We start from the raw sequence: 27,572 nt of genomic DNA, 5'->3' as shown, positions 1-27,572 counted from the left end.
ATCAGTCACGTGAAAACATTTTCGAAATTAGTTGAATAGTTTTGAGTTTTTTTGAGTTTTATCAAATACTTACCAAAAAAGAAACAAACAGGTTCTCTTTTTGAAATCAGTTTAATTATAGGTATCAATCCCTATTACATTTGTGAAAAACGTACGGGCATATGGGTTAAATGATATAATTTATTTCGTAAATCTGCTGTTATCCTCTATGACGTCTCACAAAGACTTATGCGAGGAAAAGATTAGTGGAATCTAATCTTCTAAGGCAACAGTCAAAGAGATAAACCATAAAGAAAAACCTATTTGGATTTCTGTTAACCGAAACAAAGAACGCTTCTGGTCACAAAGTGCACACTCCTTCCACCGTTCATTGTCTTATGGTGGAATTCTAAAAATAAACATCTACCGTTTCCTGGCGTCCTTCAGAGGATAAATACATCAAATTTTTTTATGCTTTGTTAGTTTCGACCTTAAAACCAAGTCTCGAGGCCGCAGATATCGAAACGGAGGTGAAAATCAGATTCGGATTTTTATTGTTGAGCAACAGTTTCTGGTTTTCACGAGTTCCTTGAGCAATTCCCACTGAAAAGTAATGGTTTTTTCTAATGTTTCTAGTTCCGAAATTACTGATCAGTTGAAAGCTTACACGACGCACTATGGCACTGAATCGTGCGTACCGACTCAAAAACAGGTTTTGCGAATGTTCCATTTTGAACATTCTTTAAGCACATACAATGCTTTCCTTTAAAACCTCCTCCCTTTTATTTTTGAACGGGTTAACTTAAAAATTGAAATTTGGGATAATGAAATTAATGTATCAATACTTTATTTTGAAGTGAAATTGACAGATGAAACTTTCAAGATGGCGACTGGAAAGGGGGGTCTCATGACACGACTTTTTGAAGGTCCTGGCAAATACTTCACAACCCTAGAATATAATGTCTATCTTCAACTACTACAAAATGGCGGAACTTTTAATAATTGCCTGAATACATTGACATTTAACTACATAATATGAGGTAATAAGCTTGAGGTCACTTTTTGACATATGAACAGCCTATCCGATATTTCACGCCAAACATTTTCAAACATAGTAACGTCATTATCTCTACAAATATTTATTATTCTCTGCCGTATATCCAATATTGAAGCAGGTTCAGTTTCGTACACCTTTTGCTTTAAATAGCCCCATAAAAAAGTCCAAAGGTGTCAAATCTGGCGAACGGGCTGGCCATCCTGTAGGACCTCGACGGCCAATCCAACGAAAAGTAGTATCCAAATAGTTTTTTACTTGTCTGGAGTAGTGTGGTGGAGCTCCATCTTGTTGGAATACCATATCCATATCGAATTCATTAGGATTCGCTTCAACGATTTCAGTGATGAGAGGGTCAATAGTAGTTTCCAGCATATTCAAATACAGTTCCCCTGTTGAATTTTGATTAATAAATTGAGGTCCTACAATATGGTTTCCCAATATTCCTGCTCAAACGTTAATTTTTCCCGGAAAACGTGAGGGTTGGTGTCACTTCAATAACGGCGGCAATTTTGTCTGTGAACATTTCCGTTTAAAAAAAGTACATTCGTCACTAAAACAAATATTGTGGAGATAGGTAGGATGCCTTGTAATGGTTTCCATCATGATATTGCAGAATTCTTTCTTCGATCAGGATCATCTTCAGTTAATTGGCGTACCATTTTAATTTTGTATGGATGATACCTATTCCTCTTCAAAAGTCACCACACAATATAATGAGACACCTCACAAACATTTGCGACGGAATAAGTAGACTGTTCAGGATTTACTACCATCTCACCAATTATTTGCACTTGCTGTTCTTCCGGAATGGACGGATGACCTGAGGGCTTTTTGTTATGTACACTACTGGTAGTTGTGAATTTGGATACAAATTCCCTCAAATATTTTCTACAGATAGGACGATTTGGAAAACGTTCATTGAAAATCCTTTCGGTCTCGTGAAAGTTACGCGTCGCACCGTAAATAAAAATCGCTTGAATTTTTTTTGTCGTTTTTATATACAAAAAATAACAAACCTCATGGGGTTGTTGGAATTTTTTAGAAATATCGATATTAATGCGTTTGTCTTCAGTTAATTATTAAATGTTCCGCCATTTCATAGTAGGTGAAGATATTGAAATCATATTCTAGGGTTGTGAAGTATTCGTCAGGAGCTTCAAAATGATGTGTCACAAGACACCCCCTTCCATTTAATTTTTTTCCCCAGGTGGCGTCCAGTCGCCAACTTGAAAGTTTCATCTGTCAATTTCACTTCAAAATAAAGTATTCATGCATTTATTTCATTATCCCAAATTTCAATGTTTTAAGTTAATCCGTTTAAAAAGTAAAAGGGGGGCATGAAAGAGATGCACTTTACATCTAACGGTATGTATGTATAATACATATTAGGAAGAATTTGAAATCAATTATTTCTCATATTTTCTAAATGAAACTTGAAGTTGAAGCTCAAAATATTGTCATTCATATAGAACAGAATTGACATTTTCATATTTTAATTATTCTCAATGCAAATATGTAAGTGTAATATATGGTTGAAAAAGTTGTTAAGTATCTGATTTAAAAATCATTTCAGTTGACGGTTATGTAAAAACTGGAGACGTACACGATTGTTTTTGCAGTATCTAATATACTAATCTTATTAAAAACTTTCAATAGACTTTTCAAAGTTAGCGATGTCTGCCGTGTTGTAATTTTGATACCATCATAATATAGAGCAGCTCATATAAAAGTTGAGACAAAAAAGGGTTTAAATTAATTTTTATATATCAGTACTTTATTGTATGTCGACATATACACGTTAAAAGGTAATATCTCGTTAATCCTTAGCTCGCACAAGTTTCGACTTCTGAGGGTTGTCGTTCGTAGGGGTGCGACAGCTGATTAACGGAAAAAAATTTGAAACAGATTTTACCAAACTAGTTAAAAAATATTTGCAAAGTACAACAAATGAGTGAGTTTGTTGTGCGAATTTTTCATTGAATATGGGACAACAAGAGTAGATATTCAAAAACACTTCGAACACCATCATTTGTCGACTGCAAAAAGTGAATTAATCAGTTGTGAAAAGTATTTAAATATTACTTATATCAGCTTCTAACAATCGTTGGACATCTAATAGTTTCTTTAATAAAAATACAACGTTGTTAGACTGTGAATTTGAGGTACAGTTCGAGGAAAAATACCAATGGATACCACACCTACAACACCAGGAGAACGTGGACTTTCATCAAAGTCTTATAAAGATCTATCAGATAAATAAAAAAATGAAATAATATGGAGTTGAATCAAGAATACAGCCTCGAAAATATTCATAATGCGTACGTCCAAGGATTGCGGTCGAAGGAGAATTGGAAAAAGCTTTTGTTGTTGCAATGATGCGGAATTGGGACAGAAATGAAAATAAGGTGATAAAGGAAAAATTGCTGCCTGAAACTCGCAATTCAACGTATTTTACGGCCGATGAATAAATATTTTGGACGAAAAAGAGCCGGATTTCGGAAATTTTTTATGTGGTATTTTTTAAAATTGGTTTATAAAAATCTCGGAAAATTGCAGTATTTGTTAAGTGGACTTTGAAACCTCTAGCTTGAATTGATCGTACTGGTAACAATTTTCCGAGCACTTTTCTTTCGCCAGAACTAAAATTCTGTCTCTATAACTATTCCTTACATGATATGTTATTGTTTTTATATGCATGTGGCATGTTGAGCAACACTGGACTTATCTGGTCTATCAAATTGAATATGTGAAACGTGTTCCTTTGTAGCGAGCTATTATAGTCAGTCTTATTGGTTTGACACACATATTTTTATCGCAATCCTCAGTTTATTCATTTCGCAAATCTCAACACATTATGAAGTATACGGGCAGTTTGAAAGCAACTTTTTTATGCAATATTTCATAAAATAACTTGAAAAAATTGTTTTATGCTGAACGGTTTTACTGAAAAATGTACTCAAAATAATTCGGAAGGTCCTAGGTAGCAGTCATCACACCACTCTCCTAGCAATCAGATCAGATAAAATAATAAAATCGTTGGACGTTGCGTAACCTGAGTAAATATGTGAATACTACGCCCAACGATTTCATTATTTTTTCATCTGATCAATGCCGTAGACTGCTGAGGAGAGTAGTATGACGACTTCTACCTACAACCTTCCGAATTATTTCTCAGTTTTTAGTACATCATTCAATAAAACGGTTTAACTTAAAATATTTTTTTACTTATTTTAATTTCAAATATCTAGTTTCTAATGTTTATCCACCCTAACACCACACGGTATGTTCCAAACTTTTATTTTAACTTGGGTGGTTAAAGATGTATCATTTTTAGCCACCCTAACGACACAGTCCTCGACACGATACAAAATCTTGACTTGGGTGGGAGATCCATGCTTGTATCCCGATTCTGAGTTGAGTTCTTTGTATAGATTATATTGGATTTGCATCTTTTTCATAGTGTACTACTATTATAGTAGTAGTCAAGATACAGTTGAAGGATATGTTTTGGATTTTATCACACTCTCATGAAACCAATTCCATTCTAAAGGACGGATACAAGGCAAAAGTTAAAGAACACAAAGAACAAGTTGAAAAGGCAAAAAGAGACCATTATTCGTCGAAAATAAATAAATCCGCAAATAAAACTAAAGAAACATGGAAAATTATTAATAATGAATTAGGTATAAAAAAGAAAGATGGAAAAGATAAAATCATTCTTCAGCAGAAGGATACCGTTATCTCTGACCCACTGCATTAACTTTTGCTGAGCATTTCGCTAATGCATCAGATTCCGCAATGTTAAATCACTTTGGTCAGAATATGTCTCTTCCCTGTACTAGGGTAGAAAATGTCACCATCAATTATCCATACCCATCTTACCCTATCACAGAATATGAGGTAGTTGATTGTCTTAATACAATGAAAAATAAAACATCTTCAGGATATGATGAATTATCGATTATAGTTATAAAACATATTATTGACTTAATACTAAAACCATTTATATACCTAATGAATCAATCACTTATACAAGGGTTCTTTCCAGATGAATTTAAAAAAGCATTGGTAATTCCTCTGCACAAAAAAGGTGACCTAAAAGTAGTTGACAACTACAGGCAAATTTCTCTTCTCAGTTCTTTATCGAAATTGTTTGAAAAAATAGTGTCTACAAGAGTGATTTATCACTTAGAAAAGAATAAATTAGTAAGTACTTCTCAGCATGGTTTCAGGCAAAACAGGTCGATTGAAACAGCCTCGTGTCACTTGCTTAATTATATTTTTAAAGAGATTGACAACAACAAATATGTCCTATCATTATTTTTCGACTTGTCAAAAGCCTTTGATACAGTGTGTATTGAAACTTTAATAGATAAATTGGCGCCTCTAGGACTTCCAGCCAGTATAATAAAGTGGATACAATCATATATGACAGATAGAACCATGATAGTGAGATGCAATAATTCAATTTCACACAGTCAGGCTGTGAAACTTGGGGTACCACAGGGTTCAGTTTTTGGGCCACTGCTGTTTCTTCTTTATGTAAATGATTTTCCACAATATTTAGAAAACGTTCATGTTACCATGTTTGCCGACGACACAACGATAACAATATCCGATCAGGATGCAGAACAGCTTGCAGTTAAACTGGAAATGGTTGTAAACCAATTTTCATCCTGGTGTCAGAGAAATAAGGTAATTCTAAACACGTCCAAATCGGTAATAGTCAAATTTTTTCACCGAAAATTGTTACCCAACGAACTTTTTGTAATTGACGACATCCAACCCTCTATGGAAACTAAATTTTAAGGCACTCATTTAGATGAGAGTATAAATTGGGGTAGACACATTGAAAGTGTATGTTCAAAACTAAATAAAGCCTATTTCGCTATTAAACAAATGAAATCAACCTTGAATATAGCAGGCTTGCTAAGCATTTACTATGCTATGGCATATGCAAATATTAATATGAATATATTGGCATGGGGTCGAGCAAGAGAATTCTTGAGAGTGTTTGTTTCCCAAAAGCGTTTAGTAAGACTGATTTTTAACTTAAATTATCAAGACAGTTGTCGATCTATCTTTAAAGAAAATAAAATTCTTACGGTGCCTGCTGTGTACATTTTTCGATGTATTATCTTTGCCAAACAGAATATAGATAATTATTCGTGTAATTCTGAGAAACATGAATATAACACCAGACACGGAAACTTATTGAAAATTCCTAAACATAGAACGACATTCTATGAGAGGTCTCCGGATTACAATGCAATCATATATTACAATAAACTACCAGAATCACTCAAACGGACTGGAAGTAACATCATATTTCAAAAGAAAGTTAAAGACTTGCTATTAGAGAAATGCTACTATAGTTTCCAAGAATTTTTAGACGATAATTTCTGAAAAATAAAATATGAACTAGATCTGTATACGTTTTTATATATTTCAATTGTGTATGTGTTTATATGTATGTATAAATTTATTTCTTTTTTTTCTTTTTAGTGACGTCTTGTATAAATATTAACATTTTTAAATTTATACCTAGTATTAATTCTGATTATTGATTGACTTACCATATATACACTATGTATCGTGAATGGTGAATAAAATATTATTATTATTATTATTACAGTATAGTACAATGATACAGATTTTATTTAGTTGTAATGTCATCAAAACTAATAGTGTATACCAAATTTCAGATCAATCTATCAACAGGAAGGGGGTCAAACTTCAATTACTGAATTTGACCCAAATAAATAAATCAACAAACAAACAGGGCACGCCAATAAAGCCGTTTAAAAAATTGAAATGTTATTTTGGGCATATAGCCTTCCACAATCTGAAAAATAAACCAATAGAGAATCTGCTGCTAAAGGGCAAAGTGAAAAGTTACTGCGTAAAACAAACCACTGAAGAGTCCAATTAGTCAGTAACTTGTATTCATAAATTTTGCCTACGAATTGAATAAATCAATTGAAAAAAATTAAATATTTATACTTATTTTTATTTATACTTTCTTTAGTGATCCACATTTCGGAAAACAATCTTTTTTTCCCGTTTTGAGAAACTTCGAAACTTTCGCCTCAAATTGTGAATAGCTCTAATTTTGACCTACGTATGTCAAAATTAGACCTTCTCACAATTTGAGAAAGTTTTAAGGGTGAATGTCGGTGTTTGGAATAGATTTAAATTTCAGTATACCTACATACAGTTTTGTTTGAATGTTTACATAGGTACCTTTTTTCGTCAGGCACCAATGGTACCTAATCACAGATTAGTTTTGTAGCAAAATATCAATTTTATATTATCTTTCTAATATTCAAAGGTAAGAGATATGTATTAATCTGGACTTTGAAATTTTGGTAAATCCCCATTTGAAATTTATAGAAATTTTATATACCAAACAGATTCATGTTTCTCATGCCATGAAATTCCCATTAATGATACTTCGAAAGGTACCTGTGGTGGATTCAATGAAATCCTACTTTTAAACATTTATATCTAAATCTAAGCATCTTTCTGGAAAATAGGAATATTTGAAAATTACTTAATCTGATAAGTATGTATTTATTTTTCATTCATTTGTCATTCTGAATGGTTCACCATTCAAAATAGTTTTAATGATTCATGATATTTTGTGAAAAAAAATTTGAAAATTACAGGTAAATTTTTGGTAACCAAAAAACTCGATACTATATCTGTAAGATATACAGTGTGTAAAAGCCAAATGGAATAAATTCATTATTTCGGTTACGATACATATTTCAACAAAATCCCGAAACACGTCAAATTTTAATTATAATTTGACATATTTCAACGGAAAAATGCTACCCCTACGAATGACAGGTACAACCCCCAATTTTTTAAATGGGAAGTATAGGCTTGTGATATATCGTTTGAAAGGTCTCTTCATTCTCCATTCAAAAAAGTTTTCGCTTTCAAGTTTAATTCAAAAATTGAGGTAAAAATAAATTAAAATCATGTGGTTACCGAAATTCGATAAAATACACTCAAAACTTATTGCAATATACTCGAAACTTAACTCATGTTGAGGTATAGATAATAACAGTTTTAGAAATGATTGGTTACGGAGATAAAACCCAAACACAACAGGAAGTAGCTCACCTATTTCATGAGAAATTTCCTAATTTACCTCCCATATCTCAAAGAACAATAAGCAGTTTCGCGAGCTTGATTATGTGGGGCAGATAAAAAAGCAGCTGCCATTGCCATTAGTAATGAACTCAAATTAGATGTGATGCTAAAGTTTGAGAAAAACCCACATCCATAGTTCTTTTTCGTATTCTACATTTTATTACGTTTTGCATTACATTTTAGTTTTTGAGTGTATTTTATCGAATTTCGGTAACCATTATCTTAATTGTTGCGATGAACTTGAAAACTATAACATCTATACAGTAACCGACATAATGAATTTATTCCATTTGGCTTTTACAAACTGTATATCAAAAGTGTGAAGCTTTCAGTCTTCAGTGATCTAGAACACGTGTTTCACAACACAATAGCTTTCTCAGACGTATTTTTGCTGTTAACAGTATAAACACATATAAATAGTTAAGAATTATAGTGATCTAATTTGCTACTCTACAAAAATAATTTCAATCCTAGCAATGGACATGAGTAGTATATTGTGATATATTTTCTTGTAGAACTTTATAGTATTCCTTATTATGACAAGTTCCTCCGAAATTCCTGATCACTTCTTCCATAACATCATTGTTCGAGTTAGAATTGTATACAAGTTCTCATAATTTGGAAAAGAAACGAAAGCTGATGTAATGTATTACTTTTAAAGCATTATGAAAGTATTTTTATTATTCTACACGTGTTACAAATCATGTTTCCAGCTCTATGCGGATATATGGTTCAAGAAACTGTTTTACGCTGCAAGTAAAACTGTTTCCAATTGCCAAAATTGCAATATTCCTCTCAACGCGCCTTTAGCAAATCAAGTCGGCTTCATCAGGAGATCTATAAAAAAAATCTGTTTAAATCTATTTAAATCTATTTTTCCGTTAACCAGCTGTCGTCCCCCTACGAACGATAACTCTCAAAAATCGAAACTTGTGCGAGTTTAGGAAATGTCCATATAGTCTACTCACCTTCTGGTTGTTGCATTCTTGAAGGTTATGCATTGAATTATGTTATTTTAATGCTTGTTTGAGTGCGTTTTGAGTTGTCGATATTCAAGGGAACGGATATAATTAGAAGGGTTTTATTGGCATTATAGTGAAAACGGCAAAAACATACTTGAAGAATATTTCGAATTTCCTTATGGTTCTTTATGCGTTATGTGGGAGTTTTCACGTATATAGTCGGTAATTTTGAGCCAGACCTGATGGCAATTCCGCGAGGTGACCGTTGAGGCCGATTAGAAAGTCGATTGCGGACGTCGTTATAACTGTGATTTTTGGGCTAAAGCTCTTCACCCGCGTATCCACCAAGCTGTGCAAGAATGCAGGCAATCCTTTTACTCGACAGAACCTCAAGTGGGTCGGTAGTACCTGTCCGCGTCTGTAATAATCGATTGGTACAACTCCGCACCTAACGGTTCCTTTCTTATTTATTTGCATTACAATGTAGTCGTCTTCGACGACTTCTTGCTCGGAAATTGTGCCGTTATGTCCCCTTGTTCGTTGTGTTGTGCATTCGCCAAATGAAAACTTTCGCACGGAACTCTGTAGAGTCGGTTTCAGTTTTTAGGAATTGGAAAGTTGACCACCATTTCATTTGTTCATTATTCGAAACAATGCTTTCCGGTCAGTACCTATTTTGTGATTTACCCAAACCCAACCCGAGCTAAAAAGAACAATAAAAATCTTCCGAATAACTGGGGACCAGTACTTGTGGACAGATACTTTCATAATAAAAATATGGGGTACTTGCAACTCTTAGGCGATCATTAATACGGTTTCCAGAAACAAAGGGCGACCTTGTTAATAGAGGCGCCCTCTTGGTCAATGTAATCGAGAAAAACGGAATTTCGGGCTTAATTTTTTCAAGACATTTGACAGTGACACAAAAAAATTACCGCATATTGTCTTTTTTTATAGTACAAGAGGTACACTTCAATGTGGAAATTTGAAAAATGCTCTTCCTAACATGATTTTCGAGATAAATGAAGCAGAAACAATCGTTTTTCGTTTCTCGTAAGGTACCTACATCAAATGTTCTGAAAAAAATCACAGGATTCAGGGTTTTATTTTAAAAAAAATGATTTGAGTCCATTTTCGATTGCTTTCCATTAGAAATATCGTTTTCAACAAACTTACGAGGTTTTCCTTGTTTTCTTAGAAAGGCGACTCCTGTATTAATCTAATACTAAATGTTTCACCACCATATTATATGTTTTCTACAAAAATATGTGGTAAATCATTTTCATAAACTATCACTATCGCCAAAGATACTTTATGCATTGGTTCTTAATTATAATAATCACTTGAATCCAAATGGTTGGATGTTTCCGGGTTTATTAGCCGTGGTCTACAAATTTTTATATCTGACTTTATTAGAGGCGATGCGACAACGGTCGAAGTGATCTGCGATGCGATGCGCAGCAAGTATATCACTTCACAGTAGTAGACGAAATGTTTAATATAAAAACCTGCAGACAACAGCTAATTCGTGCTATAATTTAAAAATGACCTATATCATGCACCATATACCCACCTCATTCGAACGCTATCTTTAGGTTTGTTCTGGTTCTAACATCCGAAACTGTTTGGAAACAGCGCAAGACATGATGCATAGAAGCAAAAAATCTCAAACAGTCCGAAATAGTCTCGGACACTTGGTTAAACCAGAACGCTTCTGAGGAGACCACTGTGCCACCCGTATATCATGAAGATATATAAAGAGATGAAGACGAGAAAATACTATTGATCATGTCCATTTTGTTATGTAGCGTATCCTTATAGTCAGTTCAAATGTTATCTTACCTAAATCATCAATTATTCAAATCAAATAAATGAAAAAAAATCCTAGCAAATAGCCCAAACAAATTTCCACATGAATGCGCATGAACAACGGGAACAGTTCTCAACAGTTCAGCCTCGAGAGCAAGAACGATTCGGGACGGTTCAAAACAGTTTAGGATCATTTCGCAGTCGAAACCAGAACAGAGGATACATCAGTCCGAAATTATCCAGAACGCTCTATATCAACTGCGCATGATCCTGTCGTCCTAGAACCAGAACAAACCTTTTGTGTTCTACGATTTTCTCGATGTTATTCTGTGACAATCCATAGAACCTTTTTCGCCTTAGAGTATTTTCGCGTTCAAGGTTTGAACGTTCCGTGCGTTAAGCTCCTTCTATTCACTTTATTCCTTAAAAAAGAGCAGATTTTTATCGCTGCAGTACTGATAGTTTTGCAAAAGCCAATTTCTTAGTATAAAATCATTTGTGTGGAAGTATTTCAAAAAGATTTACCATCTTTTGATTGGTGTAATTGAATCATTTTCAAGTTTTTACATTATCTTTCGAATTCAAATCTAATACAAATTTTTAATTTGTTAAGATGGTAGAGGGTTTGTAATCCGACAATAAATTTTGTACCTGTTCTCTGGTATAAATATGATGGGGTTCATTTGAATCAACATAGTTTCCAGATCTTCAAGAGACAACATACTATTTCAGTGTTATCAGTGTTATCCTGCTAGTGAAGTAATCATACCAAATTAAAGTGTAAGTTCTTTATTTAAATGTGGTTAAAGTAAACTAATGTATTCATTTTTAAATTGGATACCATATTACTATGCAATTTCAACAAGTCTTTTCATTACAACTTTAATTTAACTTGGGATGATTCTATATGTATGTAAGGCTAGCAGAAGCACTTTGAATTTTTATATTTATTTTAATGCTAATTTTTTGCTCTTCATTTTGGGTTCTGCTGACTCTACCATTATGCTGGCAGAACCAAATAGAAATCACTTTTTGGAAAATTTGAACTTGCAATAATTGTAGGGTCATTTTAGGTTTCATCTCTTGCACACGTGGTAGAGGCGAAAATAATTTTTTTGAATAATTCTTCGAGTGTGGCAGAGAAAGAAATATATTGAGAATTTTAGGTTCATATACATAATGATATTTAACATTTTTTTGTCCCTCGTTTGAATATGTGGGGGATTCAATCCAGAAATGATTTTTCAAAAATATTCCTCAACTATGGGTGAGAAAAAATATATTGAGAATTTCAGACACGTTTTAGGCTTCTATGAAACTCCATTTCCGATTTTTGATTTGTTGTTTAAAAAAATTGTTGGTTATACTAGCTTTTTAGTTATGCTTGCAAAATCAAATCGAAATCCTTAAAGTTTTTGAAAAATTTAAACTTGCAATAATTTTAGGCTCCGTCATTACGGTATTGAACATTTTTTGCCTCTCGTTTGAATGAAATGTTTTGTTGATTAACTGTGACACACGCGATAAAATCCGGAAACTATTTTTCAAAGATATTATTTAACTCTGGGTGGGAAACAAGTATATTGAGAATTTTGGGCTTCTATGATCCTTCATTGCCGACTTTCGTATATTGTTTTTTTTTAACTGTGGGTTCTGCTAGCTTTACCGTTAAGCTTGCAGCGCCAAATCGAAATCCTTCACTTTTTGAAAAATTTAAACTTGCAATATAATTTTAGGCTCATTTAAGACTCCTTCATTACGTTATCGAACAATTTGTTGCTCCTCGTTTGAATTGAATATTTTGGAGATTACCTCATACACAATAGATAAGAGGAATAACAGAAATTGTTCTTTAAATGTGGGAGAGATGAAATATATTGAGAATGGCGTCAGACACACATGGAAAGTCGGCGACTACGGCTCATAATCCCGGAAACATCGGACAATTCATTAGACACCGGCCGTGAAAGCCTACACATGATTCTATGTTTTATCGTTAGATTTGTTGTTTCATAAAATTTGTTTCTTATTGTCGTTACACAGAATGAACCATGGTTGGTCATTAGTGCTGACTCTTAATTGCACACAAATTTCGTACCGTTTAGAACCTTCGATTTGCGTTCTTATGCTCAAGTAACATTAGAACAGTGCCGTATTAGGGTTGTGATGGATTTTGAAAGTAAACTATATAAAAACAGACTCTTGGTCTGCTACCTGCCATATCTCATTTTGTTTACTGTAATTGACTAGTAATATGTAAGTATCTATTCCTTGTAAGGTAATGGAGACCTGTCATTTCAATACATTTTTGGATTTCCGGCTGACTCATACATTTCAGATATACATAATGAATAGGTACTTGTAATCCACATGGGTAAAACGTGAGTCATGTTCGTCGAAAACAGTAATTGATTGATAAATCTATACCTTTTTTTTAGTATTTTCATAACGATATCTGTTCCTAATTTGCTTGCACATTTTCTTTTGATTTCACTTACCATTATCAGTTTTGAAGCATCCATATTAACATCGCGATGGTTTGTTTGTAAACAAGTCTCCTGTCAAAAAAAATGGATGGAGAAACTGGTCAAGGCGAATAAACTTAGTCATAGATGAATTCTCAGTTCAGATTGTTGCTTGAAAACTGTTCTTTCCGTACCTGTGCTCTCATAAACTGTTTGTTGAGTTTAGTGATATTGATGTGTGGTATTTTTTGTTGGTTTGATGTATTGGGTAGCGACTACAGAGTACACTGTCATAGATTAATCCATTTAAAATACGAGTGTGGATTCAAAAGTACATATTGATAATTGCAAAAGGGTAGTTTTTTACTCAAATATAACATCACTGATGATATCCACAGATAGTGACGTAGTGACTTTGAAAAAAGATAGAAAAGATCTTATAATGTTTCCATTCATGTGTTCATTGAAACCAACCTGAATTTTTTACTTTTCCAAGTCCAAGTGTCCAAAAAACTTTTACGAAAGTGCGTATATTATGTAATATTTGTATACTTCGATGGCTTGGTCGTCATACATATACTTTTTCTACAAGATGTGCACCGATATGTATTAGTAGTATTTTCAATATTCTTCCTATAAGTTTATTTACGAATGCAATATATTCACTGGCAGTTGGACATACTCAATAATTTACAATTCAATTGCCAAATTAATGAGTTTTATGTCGGACTGCCAGTGAATACATTGCAATCATACACATCTGGACGTTGAAAAACTACTGAGGAGGAATAATTCATAACCTTTGTTCTGAAGATAGTGCACTGAATATTTATGGCGTTTTTTGTTTCAGATCCTGCGTGTAGTACATGGTGTCTTCCTGATAGACAGGGTACGTCCACATCAAGTGCGATCACTTGGTTCATTTTGACCGAAAGGGCGAAAATCTTCTAGTGGTGTCTTTCGCAACAGATCCTGATAAAACCATGGAGCGTGAATCAAACCCCATGCAGGCGCTGTGTCGCTCCGGATGTGGTTTCTACGGAAGTCCAGCAACAGATGGACTCTGCTCGCTGTGTTTCAAGGTAAAAGATACTAGTTTTTTTTTAATTTATTAGGAGACTGCAGACTTGTGCATTTCTATCAAGTATTTGGAAAACACTGCAGTCTCATGAGCTCAGGCATCTACCACTTTCAAGATAATTTGTTGAAACCTTAGAGAGTATCTTATAGAGTCTGAGGAACACTTGGGTCTCTTCGACATCCTCACATTGCCTTCTCCACGAGTCTCAGAGATTTCCTCAGAGCTTTGTTGTATTCAGTTGGGGACCTTTTGTATTGATCCCTATACATTATTATTTTAGTTTATTGTCCCATCTGAGCCACATCTTCATTCCACCAGGAACACTCCAGTTTGATCTCTGGTTGACAGTGGAACAATGTTCGTTGTAACTTTTAGCCTGTAGTTTCCAGGGCTGCCTTATAGCCTTTCCAGTTTGTTTTCTAGTAGTTTTGATAAGATATAACCGAGGTATGATACTCTCTGATTTCAAAGTTTTATATGCCGATGATCTGCAACTTTCCTCATCAGACACATTCTATTTCTCAACATAGTTACTTAAGTCTATCATTTCCCTACGCCTCGTGTTGAACGAGGATAGGTTTTTTGCCTACGTTTAAAATATCTAAATTGTTGGCATCAGAGCTAATTATGATGTGATCTCTCTGCTTGCCAGGCTCTCGCCTGGCAAGCGAGAGCCTGGCAAGCAATAATCAGAAGACACTACCATCCCTGGATGGTAGTGTCTTCTGATTATTGTAAGGGATTTATGCTAATCCAATGACGATTTCCTCAGATCCTCTCTCACTAGCCTTCTTTAGTTTGACCGTCGTGAAGTCTCTGGTACAGAAGTTACTTCACGGCAGTATACTCAATCCTACTTGAATAATTTTGCATGTTCTTTAGGGTCTCTGCATCCCACAATATTTCCTATAACCTTCGTAAGGACCATCAAAGACTCCTTGTATGTTGCCTTCTACTACTCTATTTGCGAATCAGGGTAGTTGCTCAGAGTCCTCCTCTCATTTTTTTGTTATGGTCCATTAAGTTCCCATGAGTATGGGGAAAGGGTTGTCCACATTCATGGACACCCTGCATGAATGTAAGGCTGGTCACGTGATATCTCAGTGGCTCTCTTGGTGATACCTGCTCAGGCCCAGATACCATTCATCCTTCGACACAGATCACATAACACCACTGGACTAAACCCCCTTTTTAGTTACCTCTTACAACAAGCAGGGGCTACTGTGGACTATTTCCCGAAGAGGGTTAGAAGACACTAGTTTAACGTTTGCATTAAATTTACAAACTGAATCTCCTGTGATGTAAACCAAATCGCTAGGGGTTGATTCTCGAATGATGGTTGAACCAGATATGGTCATCTCGACTGTATTTTTCATTCGTAGAGTCATGTGCCCTATGTGCGTAAGATTATGAGAGCTGAGGTAGAATAATAGAAACGAGTGTTGATGAGAATTCACTCTTATTTAGTTTTACGAAGACCTTTTTTATTGTTTCAGGAAAATCTGAAGAAGAAGCAACAACTTCCCACAGCCCCCTCTAGTCTGAGTGCTCTTAGAGACACGACTACGGCTCAGCCCACATTTGGACATCTTCAACCCTCGCCCGTTACAGATCTTTCCACAAAAGTAAGTAATGCTTATAAGAAATAGATTAGGTCAGGAAATTTCCACTTGTAAAAATTACATCTATTTTAGAGACTTAGTTTTTGTTCTCATTAGGTGTCCAGAAGTGTTAAAAAAACACAAAAATGTTTTTTATAATATAATTTGGAAAATTTCCAACTCATGGAACCTCTACCTCCAGGTAAAAATTAAAGATGAAAGAGTGAACTTTTAGACAAATATTTCGTAAAGTTTTAGGTACTAACCAAAGGTAGTAATTCTAAGAAATGATTTGACTTATTTTCCTTTAAAAGTGGTCAACATTTCAATCAATTAGCTTTTTGACAGTATTCACCCATATAGTATTATAAAATACTATTCTGGATAAGGAAAAAATATTTCATATTTTATATGATACAGTTTTTGATACTCTGCTTCTTTACATCAAACTTATAATGACTAAATGAAATATAAAAAAATGTTTTTATCGAATCAAATGAGTTCAAATTCATTTATTCAATAAGGTAATATATGTCGTTTCCTTTCCACAAATTTCCTCTAAGTTTGTCTATAGACCTTTATTGTATTTTACATTCAGTAAAAATTGTTGTTCAATTCATATCATATTTATTTCAAAAATTGGTAAATGGCTTGTAATTTATTTATAGTAATTTGTATAGGGTAGGGTTATTCTACCGTGGCTCAATGGGGAATGTTCCTCAATTTGGGTTATTACAGCAAATGTAAGTTGGAACAAAATAAAGTTGAATTTAATTCATGAGTTTTTTAATTTTTAAAGGGATTTGTTTCAATTCACATATTGGCAACAGCGCCTATATCAAGTTGAAATAATTTATACGTACCTAGATATTCTACTTTAAAAAAGGAAAATTATCTTTATAAATCAACAGTTAAGGCAAAATATAAATTATAGTTCAATACCACCTCCACAAGCCATATAAACAACAGTTGTTTTGTTATTTATATCAAGGAAAGATAGATTAGGTGCACAAAATGTCTTATGTCACAGAATGTCTCGGAACTCGGAACATAAGTAAACAGAACAGCACGCCTCTGAAATATGTCATCTTTGTTTGTCTCATACAGGTAACTTATTCATTGTCCTTTATTAGCTATAACCGATGTTGCCAAATGGTGAAATAGAAACGAATTCCTTTAAATGTTGAATGCATTATTTCATTCCTCTTTTTTAAGTATTTAAATAATTTTTTAAATAAAAAGGTTGAAATGATAAGTTTAAAATGCGTTGTTTTAGAGCTCTTTTATGAAAACTACTTGATATTCGTCAGGAGGAACATTCCCCATTGCCCAGAGTTTTGAAATTCAACTCAATGTTATTATATTGATAGTATTCAGCTGTTAATTATATTTAAGAAAATATTAATTGTTCAACATTTTACAGCATACATTTTGAATTATTTCGTTTATTTCATTTAGTTTAGTTTTTTTTACCTTCCTGTATAGTTTTACATTCATCTTTGCCAAGAAACATCATTTCAAAATGTGTCACTTGCTCCTATAGTGTCAGTCAAAATTCGCAGTCACTTAAATGTCATCATCTGATCACAACATTCATAAAGTATCGAAATCATCGTTGTCTGATGTTACTTTAGGAGAAGTCACTTCAGAAAGATTCATTGAGTCTCGGGAAGGAGACGTACCTTCCCGTCCTCCTCCCGGAGACGGAGAGGTGACTTTCATTTCCAGTGAGGTTAGTTGGTAGAATTCTGAGATACTAATAGGTTTTTGTTGTTTCACGAATTTTTCACACCTAGTACGTCAATTTTAAGTGCCAGGAAGTATTTTCATCCCTCATGAATATTCGAGTATTTTTACAATGTTGCCAATGTTGTCGGATCTTTTCCGATTTTCCAGTAAAAAGTTTATTTTGTTACAGACGTCAGAAGAGTCCTCGAACCAGAGTCCCGCGCAATCGTCGGCGGCGGCCGACAGCGCAGCCGCAGAATCGATCGCGGCGGAGGCAGCTGCAGCCGTCGCCGCATCCGCCGATTCAGACGCGGGTAGCGAAGATAAAGATGGAGAAAAGGACTCCAAGAAGAAGAAGAACCGATGCCATAATTGCCGCAAGAAGGTGGGCTTGACAGGTGAGTCTCAAGAGATATTAGAAATGACCATTCACAAGTATTCTTTAGAAAGAGAGAGACTTAATTGACATCTGTTGACAAACACATACATTTAAGTGTAAATATAAAAAGTAAGAGATTGAATTTGCAATAATAAATTGTCTAAGTAAGAGAAGGGAAATTATAACTCAAAATATGCCTTTCTATTTGGTCTAACAAAAAGTAGTAAGTGTTAGTTTTTAAGAAGAAACATGATGAAAATTCAAGCAGAAGGAAGATAACTTACACATGAAAAATGAGGAAGGGGAACATGTAAGAGTGTCTAAAATCTTTTATGGACACATTTGCTATCGGCAAAAAAAAGTGTTGGTAGACCGCTCTGGAAAGAGGCCTATTGATCTTGATGATTTTAGAGATGAAAGTCCTGAAATTTCAGATGAAGATGGCCAGCAACAAAATGAACTGTTAATACCGCATTCTAATAAAAGAGACAGACATGGTACAAATATCAGGAAACTTACAGACCCACAAGTAAAATTTGTCGAGAAGCATATATGAATATTTCCTCTCTATATAAACCACTTTAGTAGAAAAAAAACCTCTGTGAGTTAAATGTACCGAGCTTACTTGACTCAACAATGCTTAACAGTCTGGTATAGACCTACCTGTAGAATATGAGAAATATCTGGACATATTCAACACCACTCTCAAGAGACCTGCTCATTGTGTGTTAAATGGAAATTTTATGCTTATCAATTAACATAAAATGAAGGCAGTACAGGATTACAAACTAATATCGGAAACTGAGAGTTTGTCTAAGGATCCCTCATTTGAGTAATGTGTAATAATTTATGATTTGCAACAAGTAAAGCCAGTGTCCAAAATTCCAACTGAGACGGTTTTTCTTACTTGAAATCGCTATAGGTTTACAACCTTAGTTTCCATGTTTGTAGAATAATACAGCATTTATGTGTATGTGGCCTGAGAATGTAGCTTCTCGTGGATATTGTGAATCAGGGTCTTGTGTTTTTGAAATTCTATCAGACTACTCTGGTTATTGGCAAAAAAAAATTGTGGTTTTGAACCATGTTGTCACTCATGTTGAACTCCTTATGATGTCTTTTTAGCCTAGATTGCTTTTGATTCGTTTTCACTGACACTATATTAATAGATAGAATTTAGAACTTCCGACATAAAATGAATTTGTTGAACATTTTTTCCGCACCCGAAAAATACTGTTTTTTGACTCATGTTTCTTCATCAGGAGATTATCATCAGGATATATATTGATGTGTTCAACATGTATTTAATGAAAAACTTCAATTATTGAGAGATCTATGTTGAGTTTTAAAAAAATGGATTTACTTGTTGACATGAAGCTAAAAAAATTAACGAATTTTTTTTGTTTTGTAGGATTCCAGTGCCGTTGCGGGAACCTGTTTTGTGCGATCCACCGGTACAGTGACAAACACGACTGCAGCTTCAACTACCGGGAGATGGGCGCCCAGGAGATTCGACGCAACAACCCGGTTGTTGTGGGCGAAAAGATTCAGAAGATATGAGCCCCGCCACAGCGTTAGGGCACGCCACACGCCCCCTGCTCGCCGATAGTGACGCAAATGGACGCTTTGAAAAATCGGCGCGTGTGAACTAGTGTGCAAATATAAAACTGAACAATATGATTGAAATTTTGGATAGAATACATATTATAAAATATGATACTGTGGTACTCTAATTTTCAATTGCCACTCATTTGTCGTCTTTAGTTTTATTCAATTTATTAAAATTACTAGGTATATACATTCATATAAATACGATGTCATTTTTAGCTTCTTTGTTGGTTGTATATATAAATATGAAGAAAAAAGTAAACGTTTGGGTCCGCTCATCAACGTTTTTTGGGTTTGTAGACTTTTCTTTGAGTTTCCCAAAACCGGGAAACGTTTTGAGCGACTGGCCCTTGTTTTGCAATCCTAATCCAATATTAATGTAGATTTTGTTTTGTTATGCCTTTTCCGGCCCTAGACGGAGCGTTTTGTTTTTGATATTGGTGGTTGCCTGAGGATGAAAATTTAGAGGGAAAAAATGTTGCAATTTAGTTTTTCTTTGAGAAATTTATTCTTATGTACAAACATGGGTGGGAATCGATGAGGGTGGTCGACTTTACAGGGCGTGCAGTGCAATTGCAAGATAGGGAAAAATAGTGCTGATGTATTTTTTTGATATCTGAATTTGAAAAGTCAAGTGACACTCCTGTCATATATCAATGCCCTCTTTATATTAAATTCAGTTGTATGTAATTGAAATATATCACTCAAATTATTCATGGGAGATTTCATTCATTAATTTAAGGAGTATATGAATGAAAATTGATTGAAATTAAACAGAAAGTGAGTACAACTTATTGAAGATTACTATTTGATTTGATGTTTTTAATATAATGAAAGATTTAATATGCCGCTCAGCTCGAAATACTATTTTTGGTTGTAAAAAATATTCAGTGAATAAATAAATTGTTAAAAATAGTAATTGAGTGAAATACATTTGTTTCTCAAAGTCTTTGAGCAAACAACACGCGTTTTCAGAATAGTGAATCACTTGATTATATGCAATTAAATGTTTACTTTATGAATTTTTTGTGACTGAGTCAATACTTGATATTGCTGGCAGTAATTAGTTTGACTATTTTCCTAAGGAGGTAGAAACTTGTGAGGTAAATAAAATATATAACATTAATCAAAATCATCACTTGTGTTATGCTCACTGTAAAAATTTACAGCTAAATTCTAGCTTCATAACCAAACGAAACATTTGAGGGAAAATAATCAGAAATATCAAAAAATGTAGGCATTTTTTCTGGATATATTTACATAATTTTAATTGTTTGATGGTTGGCAGCTCCCGTATAATGAACATTTTATTGCCATTTTCTGAAGCAAAATCCTCAAACTGATGTTGCTAAAAAATTTCAATTTCAATTTTTATGGTGTTCAAGCAACAATACTTTTAAAATTCCCTTTATGTATAATTTCTGATCATTCTCATTATGTTTGTTTTAATTAGAATAGTAGAATTACTAGAGATCATCACTTCCACATAAATGATTCATTATTGAGAATATTTAAAAAATGTTTAGTTTTAAAAATGTATCCATAATTATCCCTCAACGTTTCAAAATTCTTGTAGTTGATCTGTAACCAAAAATTATATTCAACTTTGAATTTTTGACTCTTGATATTTAAAAATTGGAAATCTTTATAAAAACGTATATATTTTCATTAATTGTATATTAGACAAAATAAATCTTAAATTAATGTGTTCCTATGTGAAACGAGTAGACGGACATGCTTTTCTGTGTGGAAGATTCTGTTATGGTGTCTTCTGATTTTATTTCCTTTTTCTCTATCACTCCTTTCAATTTCTCGATTTCATTTTTTCTTCCGCTAGTCCAATATTTGTATAGGCCCTCGATGTTAGTTGCTGGTTTGTCTGTTTCATGTCTGTACTTATCTTTGATATATTTATCTTCCTCAACCGTTACCACTCTCAATATACGATTATCGTATCCATAAACCAGTTTTGTGGTCGGATTGTAGTAGCCGTCCACAGTATCGTAGCAGTTTTTGGGCAACTCTCGTGTTGGTTGGCAATTGGTTAGTAGTTCTTTTTCTGGTGGTTGCAGTTTGGCATCCTTTTCTATTTGGAATCTCCTATCGGGTAGCTGGCAATAATTAAGATATTTTCCAAACTGTAAGCCATCTATGAATTTGTAAGACCACTCCATCAGTCTGAAACCATTGGTTCTTATAAAAGATATCATATCCTGGAAAATGGTCTAGAAATAATGACAAGAACATAGAATGTAAAATGTAGAAAATGGAATTCCAAAGTAAAAATATTTCCCTTGAACGTCCATACTTAGTTTAATATTGTTCAACTTTTGAACCACAACAAAATAGAGGATTCGAAATAATTTGATTGGCAAATTCTGAAATACTTTTTCAAAACATGTTACCGTATGCTCTTGTGACATCCACAACGCAAAATTAGCGGGTCAATGTAATTTGAACATTAATTTCGTTCACAGTTGGAATTAGAAATCTTTGGTGTCCAAAACAATGTCATGGAATTCTTACTTTCCTTGTTTCCAAGTTCCAATCAGCTGTTGCCCTCCAGGGTATGTGATTGTACCATTTCCATGAAACTGTCCGTCCCAAAAGTCACCTTCGTACTTTGTCGCGTGTGGAAACGTGTAAGTGCCATGGCCTGCAAAACCTAGGTAGTCCCACTGACCGTCATAAGTGCTTCCAGTGCAGAAGGTTTCTTTTGGTTTCTTCTTCTGGTTGCTTGCTTGGGGGTGCAGTAATATGTCGGTATCAACCAGACGATGCTTGATAACATCAGTTATGTGCGATCGGATCTCGTTGTGCCAGTCTGCGGTTAGTTTTCGTTGGCTTCTCTTGACCTTTAGTTTTTTCATTTAAGTGTGGCTGGATATAGGAACAATTACAGTACAGAATATCAATTCTTTCAAAAATATATTGATGCTAAACAAAATTCAAGTGTCAAAACTGTAACTATTGATGATGGTGATTGTCATTTGTATGCAAAGGGTGTTGAAATATTTCTGAACGTTATTAATTATTTTTAACTATTCTTTCTAATTGATGCTGCATGCCCTGTATGACAAGACCAAAATTAGTCCGTGTTTTGCCGAATCTGTACAATACAGAATTATTCAATCAAAGCAGGATTAATATGTTTTTTATCTTTGCCTGAGAAAAATATGCACAATTTTGAAACACATAGATGTTTCTGTTGTACTGAAAGTGGCGATTGTTATTTGAATTTTGTGACCATGGAGTATAAATTTTAAAGAAATTGGCGTCCTTAACATTATTGAATCCAACATTAATTATTGACGTTTTTGCCTCTTCGATAAGATGTTTGGAGCCAGTCAATTAACTTTGAAGTCTTAAACATTAGTTTCTTACTTCTCTATAAACTCAACAGTAGTCTCATTTTCATTTGTAATATTTAAACAATATATTTTTATTCAAATTAGAATATCCAGAAATAACACGTGCTTTTTGTTTGTTCGCTTTTTTGTTTGAACTTGTTTGGCCTCTGTTTTTGTTTAGTATCGATTGTTAATTTTGACTATTTGCTAACTGCTGGTTTTTTTGTTATCTAATCTATTCCATTTCAGTTTTGAATATCGAGCATGATGAAAATTCAATATTCAGCAAAACCTGCTTATTACTGTTATATATCTGGTGCCTGTGTCAAAATCGTTCATAAAAACAAATAACTGAAACCAAAAATAACCAAAACTTGTCACATTTTGAACTTTTTTCCCTTACATTTGTACAAATATAGACTAAAACTGTTCAGGAAACGTGGGTAGAGTAAATGTACATAGCACTTATGCCAAAACCGTTATTTTTCATTTGTTTGATCGTTTGTTGTATTTTTCTGGTCATCACTAAACTGTTTCAGAGATGGACTAATATCGTTGAACGTGAGGTTTGTATTTAATCAAGGTGGTTAATTTCTTCAAGAGGACTCCCCTTCCCCTGTATATAGTTTTGAAAATTTAGTTAAAAATGGTTAGAAAATAAAAAAATGATTACCAATCTTTTTTAATCAGTTGATCAGATACAAACTGTTGACATATTATTATTAATGACTACTATAAGTGATGCCTTGTGGCAATGTCTAATAAACCTATTATTAAAAATAAGTGTTTTATTTCATTTAAATTTAAGAATATGACGATATTGTATTTTCTTTATTGTGTATGAAATAAAAATAATGGTGTTGTAAATCATGCCCTAAAGAAAATAACGCCGGCCGCCACTGGTAGCCGTAAACCGTGACTTTGTCAAGGACGCGCGCAGCCTCGATTATTCTAATTTTCGTATCAGTTTCGATGGAATCCCGGCGAATATTCCACCGACTTAGATGGAATTACGACGAATGACTGGAAATGTCCATTACATTCTAAACATTTTAAAATGTTCTTTTGTACGCGACTTGTGGCTTTTTCAATATCATGGGGATACAAATCTTCAAAACACCGTACTATTCGCCGTCGCAGTTCTTTGGTAGGCACTGGAGTACTAGTGGCGTGAGATCGGGTGATCTCGGTGGCCAATCCCACGGCCTTAAATGTCTAAACCAACGATCGTCAAACATTTCGTAAAGTGTCCTGGAAACTTCCTGGGTGGAATGAGCTAGCGCTCCGTCCAGTTGAAACCACGAATTCCTATAATACTCTAAAGGCAAATTTTCGAGGAAATCGGTGACAGTATAAATAAATAAACAGTCGTCCTTAATATTTGCAGATATCTCTCTGCAAATACAGAAAATGTTCAGGTAATTTTTTTTTAATCCATTTCTTTTTTTAGATGAGGATTATGATCAGCCCAAAAACGTTTATTGCTTCTATTAAAAATGTCATCTCTTGTAAATTGTTACCTATTCCTCGCTCCAAATTATTTTTGACAAAAATTCCTGATCTTCTTGTATATGTTTAAGGGATTCGCAAAAATGTACTCTAAGTTCAAAGTCTTCCGATTTGAGAGCTTGAACTTTGGTAAATTTATAAGGACGCGTTACTTGATTTTTTAAAATTCGTTGTAGGTACTGTACTGGAGCATGTGATACACCCAAATCTCTTTCTACACTGCGAATGGAAGCTTCTGGATATGCATAAAAATATGTCAAAACGTCCTCATTTAAAGTTACAGGTTTTGCTTATGTTGAAGGTGCTTTTAACTTTGAGCCACAGTTAAGTAAATTATTTTGTAATCTTACAAACTACCTCTCGTTCATTGGTGTCGATTCAGGATTCATTTGGTTGAATTTCTGCAAGTTCTGACAATGATTTGATCACTTAGTTCATGTGTAATGTCATAATAATATGCTTTTAACAAAGCTGTAAATTTTAATCAGTCATCGTAAACATATACATACATATATATATATATATATATATATATATATATATATATATATATATATATATATATATATATATATATATATATATATATTATCTAGAAAGGTTAATGCAGTCAAGCTGCTGGAAAATAATTCCATGAATGGTGATATATATGAGGAATTGTCGGATACTTGATGAAAATCCATAACTAATGTATTCAAATTACACTATATTGAGAAATTTTCACTACACAGTTTTACAAAAACGCAAAATACACTTTATTGAGAAATTTTCACTACACAGTTTTACAAAAACGCAACACGTGTTTCGCCATTCAATGGCTTCTTCGGGCCTGTCTTTACTGTAAAGTTTTTTTTGAATACGTTATTTCGATGATAGTTTGGAGAAACTCGAAATATTTAATTAACACCAAGAAATTGACTCCATATCATATAGGGCGTGCTAAATTACTAGTGTTTCCGTTATGCATAAAAGTGGTCAGAAGTTAATTTTTTCAAATGAAATCCTCTATATATTACTCGATAAATTGAAAGATGAAAACTGCTTCAAGGTGATATATCATGAAAAATCCTGCGTTGCGTTTTCTAGAAATGTGTATTTAACCTACCACCGACCGTGAGTCACGCTAAACATTAGGGCCATAAGCGTACTGCATTCAAATCATTTCCTCTCAACGAATTAAATAAATGAATATACAAAATCAACAAGACAAATGTGACAATATGTCCAGTAATAATCAAGACATTCTCAACAAATAAGTATTAAATCAAGAAAAGATAAATTAAATTTTCTATGTTTTTTACCACTTTTATGTAACCAATGTTACTGCAGTTTCATCCTATAAGGACATTTTCAAACTTATACAACTACATCCATCAATTTATTGAAATAAGTATTTAGTTAAAGGGGATCGAAAAACATTGGTTTTTTGAAGGCAGTTTCAATAGATATACATTATTTGAATTATACCGTCAATAGTTCCATCACCCACCAATAGGACCAACTTGGATTTTTCTATAGGAAAAAATATTACATTATTTTCTGTTGGGAGTTCGAAGCCCCTGGTGGATGGGTTAGTCGTGATATTCTTCAGTTTACTTCGAGAGCGTGATGAATAAAATGCTATACAACATGAAAGCTAGTTGTTCGAGAACCGTGAAGCGTCAAAAACTGTCAGCATTCACTCTCAGATATTATCGAATGTACTATAGTGAGAATTGTAGTGAACATAAACCTGTCTATATGTTTATAATCAATACTGTGTAATCGATATGAACTCCTGATGATTTGCACCGGTTTTGTTTTCTATTGTTCCCAAATCGATCATGAAATTTTGCAAACCACACTTGAATGTCAATGAATTGTGTATGGATGGATCTTTTACTTTTTCTGCGTAAGTACCCTTACTTCTGATTTGATATCTTTTACTTGTAACATATGCAACAACAATGCCATTTTGATCAATAGTTTACTCCTGCACTCATTATTCTTAACAAATAATTTTTATTAACTGTATATATGTACACGTGTAAGTTATCCTGTGTGGTTCAATCAATGTAAGCAGATTTCTCTTGATAGCTTCCAGTTCTATGTTGCTGGACAATGTCTCTAATTCTTTTGTTCTTTTATTGTCTATTTAATCGATATTTATCTCTTATCAATTAAGCTGATGTTTTGATGAAGTTTCAAATGCTAAATAATCTTGTTTCTCTTCTTTTGCCCTCATACTGCATCCTTTGAAACATAAGACATTGTAACTATCTATTTTTGATACATTATTTCTTTTTTCTGAACAGCTGACGTGAAAGAATCCTTTAACACTGTACATAGTAGTTCTTTTGAAGATGGTTTGATTTTACAACATTTAAGAAGTATTTTTTCAAAATCACTTTCAACGTCTCTGGCGATTTGGACTGTAATTTGCGGATAATCCAGAATAGAATAATGACAGAAATGTTTTACTTTTAACATTCAACTTTCCACATTGAATTGAAATGAGAAATGTCACAAAATATAATTATAAACTGTCTTTTGCGTTCCTGTAAAATTCAATGTTCATGTGGAAGTAATTGTTTCAAAAGGTTTTTTTCTCCCAGTTTCTATTTGAAAAAAAAAAACTTCTGTGTATGCTCTACATATTTTTGAACAGGGTTTTTCATTATATTCATTTTCTTTGGAAGTATCCCACATATTTTGTTTGATGGAGACAGTTCTGGCATTTGGAAAAAGTGATTTTGATAGATCCATAATAAGTTTATAACTTCTGAATAATAAGTTTTATTCATATCGATTTCTGTATTTGACATATGTGTCCCAAATAAATAAGCTTCATTGTGATTATTCAAAAAGTATTTTCCCGAAATTTGGTGAAAGTTTTTTCTTGGG

General features: G+C 33.6%; 2 protein-coding genes across 5 annotated transcripts in view; one reads left to right on the top strand and one right to left on the bottom strand.

Moving 5' to 3' along the window:
- Window positions 1-20,544, top strand: part of drn (zinc finger AN1-type doctor no) — a 62,295-nt gene extending 41,751 nt beyond the window's left edge. For 3 of the 4 annotated variants that reach the window (XM_023155780.2, XM_023155779.2, XM_023155781.2), the window contains exons 2-5: window positions 14,284-14,515; window positions 16,011-16,139; window positions 18,034-18,241; window positions 19,634-20,544. In XM_023155780.2, the coding sequence (XP_023011548.2) occupies window positions 14,417-14,515; window positions 16,011-16,139; window positions 18,034-18,241; window positions 19,634-19,782 (585 nt within the window). In that variant the 5' untranslated portion in view covers window positions 14,284-14,416 and the 3' untranslated portion in view covers window positions 19,783-20,544. Of the gene's footprint in view, window positions 1-14,283; window positions 14,516-16,010; window positions 16,140-17,651; window positions 17,848-18,033; window positions 18,242-19,633 lie in introns of those variants that run through there. The other variant, XM_023155782.2, reaches the window with a different exon arrangement.
- Window positions 20,545-21,472: 928 nt separating this feature from the next.
- Window positions 21,473-23,972, bottom strand: LOC111501851 (MORN repeat-containing protein 5-like). Its single transcript, XM_023155762.2, has 2 exons — window positions 22,357-23,972; window positions 21,473-22,008 (listed from the first exon to the last, which is right to left on the bottom strand). The coding sequence occupies exons 1-2, from the start codon at window positions 22,698-22,700 to the stop codon at window positions 21,531-21,533; spliced, it is 822 nt and encodes a 273-aa protein (XP_023011530.2). The 5' UTR covers window positions 22,701-23,972; the 3' UTR covers window positions 21,473-21,530.
- Window positions 23,973-27,572: the final 3,600 nt, after the last annotated feature.

Source organism: Leptinotarsa decemlineata, unplaced genomic scaffold (assembly GCF_025532065.1).
Source record: "Leptinotarsa decemlineata unplaced genomic scaffold, Ldec_3_MD MMD2_tig00003335_RagTag_RagTag, whole genome shotgun sequence".
NCBI classification, from domain to species: domain Eukaryota; kingdom Metazoa; phylum Arthropoda; class Insecta; order Coleoptera; family Chrysomelidae; genus Leptinotarsa; species Leptinotarsa decemlineata.
The sequence above is the reverse complement of the archived record's forward strand: the minus strand, read 5'-3'. Positions and strand labels throughout refer to the sequence as shown.